Below are 13,793 nucleotides of genomic sequence, written 5' to 3' on the forward strand. Positions count from 1 at the left end.
GGGAGAGCGTGGCTGGAGTGTTAGCCACGAGGGGAAGTGTGAGAGGAAACGTGGACGTGAAATTAGCAGGAGTTATTCAAAGGGGCCAGGCAGTACCGAGCAGTGGAACCAGACTAGGACAATAAATGAATGAATCCAATCTATGTGAGAGAAAGGCTCTTTTAGAGAGAGAGGTGATGGGGCAGGGAGGGGAGGGGAGGAGGAAGGGCCGGATGGATGGGGAGAGAGACACAGAAAGGGGAAGGGGGGGGGATAATAAAGAACAGAAGAGAGAATGGAAGATAGACACTAAAACGTCGGAACTAAGGGTTTGAGGAGTGAATGAATGTCATTTGAAAGAAAAGTGGCCAGGCAATGGCCCAGCGATATATTCCAGAGGGATTGATGACTCAATACGGCTGGAATTGAATTAATCTCCCGTTCTGGTTCTCTTTATGCTCTCTCTGTCTCGCTCTCTCTCTCTATGTGTGTGTGTCTCTCTCTCTTTTCTCTTTCTCTTTCGTAGATCGTAGTCGTTTTGTCTTAGATCCTCTCAGCCTGAAACGAGCTGGCTTCTATGTTCGAGTGCATAGAGAAAGTAAACCGTCTAATGAGTTAAAGTCTTTGTAAATTGACAGCTGGGATTCATGCAAAACGCCGGTTTGAATCCAGAACAGATGGAAAAAAGGTGCACAAAAGGCCGTGGGATCTGTCTCTCTCTCTCTGTCTCTCTCCCTCTCTCTCTCTCTCTATCTCTCATCCTACCTTTTTACCTCGAGCAAAGCTGTTTAGATCAGCCAACACACACACGCACACACACACACACACGCACACACACACACGCACACGCACACGCACACACACCCATTTCCCAGACGCACCTCTAGCCCCCTGCGGGGCAGAACCGATGCAGCAGGAGATGAAATACTTGTACCTCAGGGGTAAACACACCTCATTTCACACCACACGGACACACCTGCGTGAAAACCCATGCATACGCATCCACATTGTAGCGCGCTGATCGACTTGGGTTCCGGAATACCGCTCAGGAATAACATTCAGACATCAAAGACAATATTTGGTGTCTTTCATTGCAAGTTTCACACAAGGCTTGACTCTTCACTTCTGATTCGGTGTGAGTGAAGTTGATTTCGTGTCTCTTTGTGCGTGTGTGTGCGTGTATCTAAATGTTGACCTGTCCCAATCTGTGTGTGTGTGTTTGTGTGTGTCTGTGTGTTCGTTTGCGTGTCTGTACCTATCTGTGTGGATGTGTGTGTGTGTGTGTGTGTGGTGTCTTCGTTTGCTTGTCTGTACCTATCTGTATGTGTGTGAGTGCGTGTGCGTATCTAGATGTTGGCCTGTCCATATCTATGTGTGTGTGTGTGTGTGTGTGTGTGTGTGTGTGTGTGTGTGTGTGTGTGTGTGTGTGTGTGTGTGTGGGTGTGTGTGTGAGATTGTGTGCGTGTGCGCGCATGTCTGTTTGAATCCCAATGCCTATACAGCATGTGTGTGTATTGGATGGGTTGACCCAGCCAGGTGTGTAACTGGTGCCGTCGAGCATTACAGATACAGATCTAGGTCACGTCTCACAGTGGAGAGGGGGATAAACTCGCCGTTAGCCGGGATGCGCCAACTTCAAAGCGATGAGATGCTCAGTAACCTGCCCTGTTCGCTCCAATTAAACACAGACGGTACAACGCCAGCGCCCTGGCCACAACGCATTAATAAGGAGAGTGCAGAGGGACTCCGTGACAGGGCGTGATGATCCTCTGAAGGAGGGAGAGGGGGGGATGCGGTTCATATTAAGCTAGCTAGTTCACCAAGTAGGATTCCTTTGGAGATGGCCCAACATGGTTCTTGAGAGTCTTTGATGTGTGGAATTTTACAGACTGAAAGGACTAATCAATTGGATTGCAGTTGACTTGTTCGATGGAATGACCGATAGAGTAACTGGCCGTGAAAATAACCATTAATGGGAAGTTGGTTTGAACGTTCCTTTTAACTGAATGAGTGGATGAGTGGCTCCTATTGGTTGGATTACAGAGAGTCTCCACCAATCGGGTTGGGTGGAGCTGGAGAGATGAAATATGAAGGTGGTAGAAGCAGGTGATATAAGTGGGTTTACTTTCAACAAGAGGTGACAACAAGGGGTGATAGCGGAGGGGGACAGAGAGCTCTGTGAAACAGCAACAGTATTTAAGGGGGAGAGGGGGATCTGTGGCACTGCCTTCTGGAACGTCCAAACTGTCAAGTTTGACTTGGTCGCTTTAGGAGTCCACGAGGAAGAGATGAGCCTTTTAACATGGTCCCGCGGTCTGACCTCTCTAAATACCGCCGTGCAAGGCTTATTCCTCTTAAACTCTGCCTGTCATTCACACACACACACACACACACACACACACACACACACACACACACACACACAATGACTCTCCGGGCGGTGACACACACACACACACACACACACACAGTGAGGACCAATCCAAACAGACAGCTTAATAGCAGAGAAGCCATTTAAGTTTGGATAATATTTGCCACTTTGTGTACGCGTATATGTGTGTGTGTGTGTGTGTGTGTGTCTTGGTGTGTGTGTGCGTCTACGTGTCTGCGTTCATCTGGGCGAGGAGAGAGGGAGAGATGTGTGTGTTTCTGTTAAAGGTTTTAAACAAAGTTAGACAGTGATGTATGGAAGACATATTAAGACAACTTAAAAGGTTCTGTCTGTACACCCACGTCCTTAAACAAAGTGTCTGCAAAGTTTTAAAATCCAACCTACGTATTAGACTGGCTACTGTAGATATAGGTATATATCTGTTAAAATCTTCTTCTATTAGCTTATAATATTATAAGCTGTCTAATGGAGTTTAACGGTTTAATGATGTTACGGCATCATTCATCCTTAGAACTTCATCCATCAAAGCTGTGTCACAATATTATTCATCAACTCTTCAGTCAACTTTTAAGAAAGAAAGTGATACGTTTTCAACTATACATATACTTCTACTTTACATAAAGATTATGCTAGCGCTTATGACAAACAAAAGTGACGACGGACCGCAAAGGGACTTAAAAGCAAGGGAATGGCCGGTAGCACACAAGGCGTAGCATACATTGTTAGCGTATTAGCAGAGTGAGCCACCACATTGAAATCAATGTAAAAAGTTTAAATGCAAAACAGCACTTAGCTCTAAAAGACCCACGGCAGTTTCCTCTCTCCAGTGTCTTTCGTACACTTATCCGGGTGTAATTCTACATCGCTTCCTCCTCCTGCTCCATTAACATGAGGCCCCTTAATGAAGTGCGTCTGCGGCAGCCATTATGGATCCAAACACCGCGAACACACATTTAGATTATTTATGCTTTCTAACGAGCAGAGGTGTTTTGTCAAACGAGCTAATGAATGCAATTAATATGAGTCTGTGTAAAGGGGGGGGGAATCTGGGGCAGGCGTGAGAGGTGGGGGACTGTGTTTTGACACTCGGCAAGCAACGAACACACTCCGTAGCGACAGGCTGTGCGGGGGTGATGGGTGTCCAGTGGCGACAATTAACTAGTTTAAGAGGACTAAAATGCAACAAAGAAAAAAATATTCTCCCCTTGGTTGAAGTTGTGGTGTTGATAAACAGACGTGTCCGGGGGGTAATTTGAGTGAGAATAAGTCTGATGGAATTTTAATTACATTGCATGCACGTACAGTCTGCATGCCCTGCTCCATCCATTCCCCGTTCCTTTCTCTTGTTCTATATCCATCTCTCTCTCTCTCTCTCTCTCTCTCTCTCTCTCTCTCTCTGAATCACTGTCCTCCCCTTTCCTTTCTGCTCCCCTTTCCATCTCTGTCTCTCACCCTCCCTCCCTCTCTTTCCCTCTCTCTCCCTCTCCCCCTCACTCTCACTCTCTCTCTCTGTCCTCGTCAATCAAACGGAGGGCACAATTATTTTCGGATAATTTATCAATTTTTATATCAAGTAGTAAATGTTTCATCAGGCAATCTAACCCACCTTTGCGTCATTAAAATAGTCTTATCAGTTTAATTAATAACATCGCTCCCGAGAGATTAAGTATTTGGTACAACTCCAAAACTGATTAGATTAGAAGGTAAAAACTCCACAGCCTTTACATAATTGGTGCCCATCAAAATAGTCCCCAGTTACCGGGGAAATACCTTATCTAAACCTTTACTGTTTTCAAATCAGGTCTGAAACCAGAATAAATAAAGACACACATGAAATGCTAAGGGTTGGACTCTGATGTTAATCCATCCTGGCATCGATGACGTGGATTACTGCTGCTAAAACTATGATTACACTACGCTGACAACGCAACGCAGATAGAATCTTCATTCAGACAGCATGGGAGAACAGTATGTGTGTGTGTGTGTTAATCATAATCATTCTCGCTATAATGACCATATTCTTGATAATGGATGTGACCTCTTAAACACACTGCTGCAGCCTGCCTCTTTGTGTGTGCGTTTATTTATGTGTGTGTGCGTGTTCGTAGAAAATATGAATGCGTATAAGAGGCAAACCGCGTGATAGGCTTACACACACTGCAAGCCAAATCACATTTCTTGCATCTCACACGCACGCATATTTTCGAGTTATTTGCCGTCGTCTCCGCTACAGAGCCGTTCCTAATGGACACATCATAGCAACGGCAGCATATCTCCCGTTGTATTTTCTTCATCACATCCAAGCTTGCGTTCCCCCAATTTCCTGCAACATCGGTTTCTATTGGTCGGACTGGGGCCATGTTTGACTTTCTGAGCCCCTGGTTCGTCAGACACTACATGGTTGGTTGGACATGATTGGATGAATGATGGGAAACAAAGCCTATTAGGGCGGAGGATAAAAGCTCAACACACACACACACACACACACACTCATACACACAGGCACGTGTGCACACACATATAAACGCAGGTATACATACACACACAAACACACACACACACACACACACACACACAGGCACCCGTATATGCGCAGGCATAAGCACACACGGACACACAAAAGCACAGACAGGTACGTGTGCACATATGCACACATATATGTGCAGCTCAGCTTACACAAACACATACGCAGGCAAGCCCACACACATACACCTCCCTGACTATCATGGACGTTGTAATTTGGCGGATAAAACACGCTAAAGCACACAACAGCACAAATAACCGCTGGTACACCTTCAGCGCCGAGCCATCGCAACTCAACACACCCCCAACACCCACTCACCTGGTCCTGAAGTTGGAAGGGTGGGGGTGTCCATCGTACAGCGACAGGAAGTCGTACTCCTCCTCGATGGCGAAGGACAGGAAGAGGAGCTGGACGCGGCTGCCCTCCTCCCCGATGACCACCCAGGTGCAGTTGGCTCCGTTGGGGTAGCCGTAAGGAAAGCCTGGGGACTCGATGGTCCCGTTGCGGCCTTTCAGCATCCCACCGCATGTGTATATAAAACCTGCAGGAGGGGAGCGAGGGGAGAGAGACAAAGAGAGAGTGTGGGGAGAGGGGCAAAGAGAGAGAGGGGAATGGGGGGGGGGGGGGAGAGAGGGAGGGAGAGAAAGAGAGAGACAGACCATTAGTTCAATACCTTTGCAAACATCATGGTGACCACCCGGCTACCTCTAGGGGTTTGAAGTGAAGGTTTAATAGATTAGAAAGATAAAGTGGAGGACGAAGGTGATGGTTCAGAGGGGTCACATAAAGCAAAGGGAGACAGGGGGCCGCTGTTTCCTACTGACCGAGCCAATCAGGGTGTGCCCTGGTATGGGAAATGTGTCAATATTATTTACCAGTTTTTGTTTTCAAGGCATTCATGTGTATGTGTGGGTGTTTGTGTTTGTGTGTGAGTTTGAATGTGTGTGTGTGTGTGTGTGTGTGTGTGTGTGTGTGTGTGTGTGTGTGTGTGTGTGTGTGTGTGTGTGTGTGTGTGCTCGTGTGTGTATAAGCATGCGCCTGACGGCAGAGAAATATCCCACAGAGGGACATTTTAATTCTTTTGGAAGGGAGGGACCATCACTCGTTTGTGAAAATTAGGACACTAATTAAGGACTTCAAAGGAACTGTGAAACACACACAAACATACACACTGAAACACATAGAGAAACACACACGCACACACCCACTGAAACACATAGAGAGAAGCACACACACGCAGGCGGACACACACACGTGCAAACACACACACACATAATGCACAAACATTAACACTATTATGCACGCCCACAGAAACACATCCATAAACAAACGTTGACACAAATAATTCTCCACACACACACACACACACACACACACACACAGTCTTCCTCAGACCACACCCTGTGCCACTTAGGCACCACTAGATGGATGACAGTCTCAGTCAGAGTAGAGGACCGTAATGCTATGTTGACTAGGAATGACAAGGAGTGTTCACCGCATTGTCATGCAAGCGAGGGCTTTGAGACACTAACCTAAGTGATTTTATATATATAATGCGTGGTTAAATGACAGAGTGTCATTCATGATGATAAAACCACAGGGACAAGCGTCGCGCGCTGGAAACAAAAACAGCCAGATACATCATGGTGCGATTCTTGCCGGTTACCCACACACCTCAGAGTAGGATAGAGTAGAGGAGTCTCCGTCCACAAAGTGGCACTTTGACTCAACGGATTCATAAAACATGCACGGTGAGCTCATTCAGGAAGAGCGCTGACCTATCGTGGTCAAACGCGCAAGTTGTAATAAATAATGAATCAAAGATGGCGCGCACACACACACGTTACGTATTTCTGAGACCACACAAAAAAACAAGGCTGTGCTAATTATAACAGACCATAATATAACACAATGATGCACGATTACTTCCTGCCAACGGCAGCACTTCCTAGTATTAACATCGGCATGCGCTATGAAGAATGAACATATATATATTTATATATAACTAGTTTGATAGATCGATATGGTTGATCCAGGTCAGTGTGGGAGTTATTTGTAATCCTCTATGTGCTGACTCAGCAGGAGAAGGTGTTTCTTTCCATAATAAAACATGCTGTAGGCCCATTAAGACCACTCAGTCTCCTGGAAAGGTCATGGAGGAGGACAACCAGCAACCACACAGGGTAGAAAGGTAGGGAGCAAAAAAGAAAGAGAAAGGAAAAAAAGAATAAGACACAAAATAAAGAAATGCGACGTGGAAATCAAAATCGAAAGAAGAAGAAAGAAACAAGAGAAAGACATGAGAACACGGAAAGGAGAGGAGGAACCAATGAGGAGGAAATAGACCTCCCTTAAGCCACGGCCATACACACAAAGTGTTATATACACCCACAGCCCAATGCCTTCTGCAAATGGTAATGGTTTCTTTGGGGACTCATAGAGGATAAACACTACGACATCTTAATGAATAAGGCTCTTCATTATCACTGGATGCATGCATGTGTGTGCGTATGTGTTTGTGCGTGTGCGTGTGCGTGTGCGTGTGTGTGTGCATGTGTAAGTGCGTCTGTATGGGTGGGTGGGCGGTTAAAAAATAGAGGAAGGAGGAGATGTATTTTTAACTAAATGAAATGTGTGAGGGAGGCATAATGCTTCTTGGGCACATGGCGAGTCCTGCAATATGCAGGCATGACCGAAGCACTCTCCAACAACGCGCAATGGGATTTAGCTTTCTACTCTGTATTTCCGTGAATTGCGGCGACCAGGTGATTTGCGAAGGTATGAGCTCCATAACGTGGGGTTTTATTACGATGGCGATATTAGTTTTGTTTTAAGTATCAACATGAACTTGTTGTCTTGCCGAGTGAATGGGAACCAGACTGATGACTTGAAGGCCCTGGAGAAGACTCACTGGTCTTCAAGGATTCAAGGTCTATCAAAGCGTTTCCCTGCCCTTATTGTTATTTGGATAAAACAAAAGAGGCTTGTTTTCATTCCAAGGTCAATACCTGGCGATCCTCATGCCATGCTCTCTTGATATGTGTGTGTGTTTATGCAATATGCATTTTTAACCTCGGCTAAGGCTGAAGTGGTAGAACAGAAAAGTGACGCTGAACATCTGTATTGTAAATTCTTAATGTAAACTCTCATCGTCTTAAACTGCCTGACTAGCGGGCGCTTGAGAATCCCTCATCTCTCTCCCTCCGCCTGGGAACCTAATGAGACGTTTATATCGAGCCACACAGCAGCCAGCCAGATGAAAAGCCAACCAGCAATGGGTTTAAGAGAGTGTGTTTTTTATGATTACCTTTTGCTTCGACTGTATTGATCCCTGAAAGAGAAACGATACGCTTCTTCTCATGTTCCTTAAGCACACCTAACCAGGGAGGGGGGTCGCCAATGAGAGAGTTGATCAAGAGTCATGTGGTTGACAGGGAGGCTGGTAACCAATCAGGGAGCTGATTAAGATTCATGTGGTTCACAGGGTGGCTCGTCGGCCAATCAGGCGGCTGATTAAGAGTCATGCGGTGGACATGGTGGAATCAAGCCAGGCAGGGAGCTGATGAAGAATCATGTGGTTGACGTGGTGAATGTGGCCAATCAGGCTGCTGATGAAGTGTAATTTAGGACTGGTTGGCCATTCGTGGCAATTCTAAAGAATCATGTGGTTGACAGGGTGGATGGTGGCCAATAAGGAGGCTGATTAAGAGTCATGTGGTTGACAGAGTTGATGTCAGCCAATCAGGACGATGATTAAGAGTCATGTGGTTGACAGGGTGGATGTCGGCCAATCAGGGCGCTGATTAAGAGTCATGTGGTTGACAGAGTTGATGTCGGCCTATCGGGACGATGATTAAGAGTCATGTGCTCATGTGGTCTTCTCATGTCTAGGATCCAAGAGAATGAAGTCACTTGAGGTGGCTGCGGTGAGGCCACATGGGCTCACATAGCCTTAGTTATCTTCCATACACTCACTTTTCTACAAAACTTCATATGAAAATAGAAGGCTTTCATTTGTTAGCCTCCCCTTACATATACAAACGTTTCATTTTATATTAAAATCAATAATGTCAATACTTATTGCAATATAAAAAACCCTGGATGATTTATATGATAAGACTGTTTTAATATAGCTCCCTGCCTACTCAATTATAAGATACGAAATTAAATTTATGCAAACTCATTAAAAAGACATAAAACATTGCTATGTGCTTTTACGACCCAGAACCATTATTATAAATCTTTGTTTGATTATGTAGAATAGTGATATAGCTACGGTAAAGCATAGATTAATAAAAGAAACATATTGCTTTCCATAATACATCATTACCCAAAGTAAAATAATGGCATGCTAGTTAAACTGTGGAAGCCCTAAAACCAATGGTTTGAGCATTAGCATCAAGCTTTGTCAATATAACAACAAACCTGAATGATTTTCATAATTAAAGAGGTGGATTCCATGTAATAACTGCCTTTCTGGGGATTATTCCTGTTGTTTCTTTAAAAATTATAACCTTGGGAGGGGTTACATTAAGAATGGGTGCGTTAATGGAATTTTCACAGGTCCAACTTTAAGGTTAGGGTTAGGGTTCACCAATGCATCATGGGAAAACAAACACCAACGGTTATGTACTTAGCTTCCCCACATGAAAGGCTACATCCCAAAGAATGCCGTACTTGCCTAGTTTTGGTTCAAGTGCATGCATGATTAGGAAACAAAAGCGGTCCAACTCCCAAACCACCAGGAGGCACTGTTCTTCACACAAACCCACAGCAGCAGAGCACCTTGTGTATAAAGCACCTCATTACCTTACTTCCCGAGGCCCTTTTAAACAAAACCAAATAAACAACAATGGGGAAAACAACAAAGAACAATGAAGAAGAGAAGGCGAAAGGCAACCCCTCCCTCATACCACGGCACGAACAAGGAAAATATCCCAAGCTAGTTCAAAAGACTGGCAAGGAGGCACACACACTGACAACTTAACATCGACTAACGCCAAAATGCCCTGATATGCATGCATTTTAAGCACAACCAAGGCACCGTACACAAACAGTCGCAGCTCAAAAGGCATGTGCCCGCAAACAAGCGAGTTCTTCGCTTCCATGAAGCACAAAGCCGGTGTGGATGTTTTGGTGCAGATGGCGAGGGCTGCTTCCAGGAAGGATTACGACACTGCTACCCTGTTGCTCTTTTCTCTTCTCACAATAAACCGCAGAACCGCCGGCGAACCAGCACACATCTCCAGTACAAACACCGCATCAATAATGCAGGCCTCACAATCGTTCAGACAGCGGCCAGGAAAACCAGGCCGCTGTGTGAACCACAATAGGCCCCTTCCCAAAAGACAGCCGAGGAGGACATTGTTCAAGGGCTGTATGTTTGGGGAGCGAAATTATCGACATCTGTGCTACCCGCACATCGTGCTTGTCTGTGGGGGGGAAGGAGATGAAAAGACGCACCTTGATTTCATTCAGTTGATGAATTCAGAAATTATCGCACAGACATATTTTGGTCTGTGTTTTTGCATGCCAGGTAGCTGTGTGCGTCTGTTCGTCCGCCAATACCCGCCGCAACTCCGAGCCTCTGATAATTATAAGATAAAAGGCCATTCAAGCGGCGTTAAGGGTGTACCAATTTTTTGTGAAAGGTTGTGTGGAACTAATAACCATTATCTACTGTTTGGCCGACCCCCATGAGCATTCAACAGTTGGTTCGATCCAATCAAGGGAGGGGGGCGGCCGAGTATTTAAACAGCTCGCTCTGCTTGAGGAAGAGAGGGGCGGTTTTTAGCACCGCCTGCTGTTAGGCTGCGGAGTGTCTCGTTTCTGTTGGTGCTTATTGCTACAGACAAACCTGAGTTAAAGGGCAACAGTAGCTACGCTTCCTGTAATTAAATTGGTTGATGTTTTGCATCCGATTAGTGTGTGATCAGCAGTCTTTCTTTATATCATCTCAGACCCTACCTCCCTTCAACTCATCACACATGGTTTTCCCACAGTGTTAGGGATAGCGCCGGGTAGACCTGCACTCTTCCTTATTTTTTACATTAATATACCATTTTAATGTATTCATATTAACTGCAACAACAAGACGACTAAAATGATAGTACTGTTGGCTCCCCGCTCAGCTACCGCCCAAGTTAATCTTGCCGGTCCCGTGATGAAATCGAATAAGCCTCTGGGGTACCATGTTGAACATGGACTCGCTTAGGTAGAGGAATTTACTGAAAATCAATGATAAATTAATATTGAACCGCTGAAAGGTCTTCATGTGCAGGTTTTAAACATTGTTTGACCAGATCAAACAGATGAGATGACAAGATCAATGAAGGCCTTGATTCACTTCTAAACCTAGATTAATTGCCTCCTTGTCAACGTTGGTCGGTTCAAGTTGAAACAACTCTTTTAATCTACACTCCTGTGTGTCTGTGTGAGCGTGAGAGCGAGTGCACAAAAGTGTGTGGGTGTATGTGTGTTTTGCGTGCAGGCTGAAGTTGTGTCAAAAGTCTTTGACTCTTAGGCCATAATTGATCCTCTCTGAGTGTTGAGGTCAATGAGTGACATCATCGCTCTGCCTTTGATCTTTATGGTGGTCATTATCTACCATGGCAACCAGGGCCAACTCCTTAGAGCGTTCGCACACCAATTACCCACTGTGTATATCTATGCGTGTTTGTCTGTGTATGTGTGCGTGGAAATGTGTGTGTGTGTGTGTGTGTGTGTTAGTGTAAGTGTGTGATGTGCGGGTGTGTGAGTGAATGTGCATTTGTATGTGAATGAGCGTGTATGTCTGTGTGGGAATGTGTGTGTAAATGTGCATGTATGTCTGTTTGGGAATGTGTGTGTGTGTGTGTGTGTGTGTGTGTGTGTGTGTGTGTGTGAATAGGATCCCCCTTCTTTGCGAGAATAGAAATGAAGACCTGTTCTCAATTACTAAAGAGGAAGGACTGTGTCTCAGATGTGGAGGGTTTACTGTATTATTTTAATCCCGGCTATGGTTGAGCCAATATTAAATAATGGAATACTTTACTGCTCTTTAATGACTGGACACACTGGCAATTATTTGATGGATGAAGTGGCAAGGGAGCACCGCACAAATTGGTTTATTCCCTTCAAATGATTTCTATAGTTTGACCATCCAGATGGAAATAATGCACTTATAATGAGCTGCACTGCGAATTAACTGGAAATAACAAAAAACAATACCAATAGCAAGAAAATCGGGCTTATCTGATTGACTATCGGGAAGACAAACGGTCTATGCTGTAGTTCACAGGAAATGAATCCCGGAAAGAAACATGAGCCAATAAAAGAGGGAGGGGGGGAGATGGGGTGGGGGGATGGGGATGGGGGGGGAGGCAGCAGTTCAGTCATGTCATTGAAAATTCAATAGTTTGGGATTTCAATGACGGTTTGTCACTGAGATGGCCCATCTGCTCCCTGGCCGCCATTATGTGTGTATCTTTCCCCACCATGTCTTGACATGTACGCGTGTGCCCTCATTCGTTAAAGCTCCAACCCTTCGCGGCTACGCCGAGCCCGCCTGCTTTGTTTTCCGATACACTGCAGCAGCAGCAGAAATATTTCCGCAAAGCTCAGCAAGAAATCCAGCTATCGGGCCGCCATGTTGGCCCGGTCCGAACCCAGCGCGATCCATTAGGACGCCATTGGCTCTGAAGTTTTACCATCAAAGTGAGGTGAGTGATGGCGCCGGTGTGCACTGTTGTGTGAGTGAGTGTGTTTGCATGCATGAGAGGTTCATCTGAGGACAACAGTCTGTGTTCAAAGAGTTTTTGGCGTCCTGCTGGTTGCTCTCTGATATTCAGCAGATTTGAGGCTGTTTTCTATAATCCTGTCAAGGGTGGGGTGAGGAGAGAGGTCAAGGGTGAGGGGAGAACATAGCGGAGGAGCTACTGCAGGACACTGCTCTGGGAGAAGAACCGGCCTTAACCTGATCACTGCCCGTTTGAACCAACCAATCACACCATGACACAGGAGAACCAACCAGGAAAACTAGAACCCAATTCATAAGGCAACAGAATGGAAGAACCAATCGTTCCGGGAGATCCGTTGAAGCTCAGTTTAGGGTTCTGCAGAACCGGTGGTTTTCCATCCGGGTTCAATGACCGGTCAAATCTATCCCATGATATAAGTCGTTCTTCTTGTGGTCGGAAGGAAGGTTGATTGGGTTTTCTGGATTGCTCAAAAGGGAAAAAGAAATGGCCAAGAAAAGAAGGAAAGAGATGGATGCATTTCCCTCATTCGAATGGAGGGATGATTTAACCCTCATCACTCAGACGGAGAGAGGGGAGAGAGAGAGTGATCAGCGGCGAGAGCGAGAAAGGCTGGAAGACATGGAGGATAAGAAGAAGAAGCTTTGCAAAAAGGAGGCAGAGGAAAGCAGAGAAGAGGGCAAGAGGGAGAGAGAGGAGACACAGACTGAAGCAGACAGGGGGGGAAGAGAGACTTCTAATTATGGAGACTACCAGACCAAAACTGACAGACCTCCTCCACACACACACACACACACACACACAAGCCGTCTACGAAACACATATTTGCAGCAGGTACATACACATGCACATGCTCAAACACACACACTCACACACACACACACACACACACACACACACACACACACACACACACACACACACACACACACACACACACACACACACACACACACACACACTTAAAACACACACACACAAAGACCCACACACATCCTCTCCAAACACACAGATTTGCAGGTAGACACACAGACACACAAACAATGTTATGTGGATACAGTCGCCCTTATATGCCTGACGTAACCTGTTTCTTAGGTAAACATCTTCTGTGTGTGTGTGTGTGTGTGTGCATCTATTGGCATATTCTAATAAATCGCCTTGA

The 13,793-nt window shown here is 45.5% G+C and overlaps 1 protein-coding gene across 1 annotated transcript in view; it reads right to left on the reverse strand.

Moving 5' to 3' along the window:
- LOC307085089 (CUB and sushi domain-containing protein 3-like) overlaps window positions 1–13,793 on the reverse strand; it is a gene marked incomplete at both ends in the record, with an annotated part of 322,874 nt that overhangs the window by 250,582 nt on the left and 58,499 nt on the right. The window contains 1 exon segment of the mRNA XM_079749759.1: window positions 5,214–5,436. Coding sequence (XP_079605885.1) covers window positions 5,214–5,436 — 223 coding nt within the window.

The sequence above is a fragment of the Pollachius pollachius genome (genome assembly GCF_949987615.1).
Source record: "Pollachius pollachius genome assembly, chromosome: 13".
NCBI lineage: Eukaryota > Metazoa > Chordata > Actinopteri > Gadiformes > Gadidae > Pollachius > Pollachius pollachius.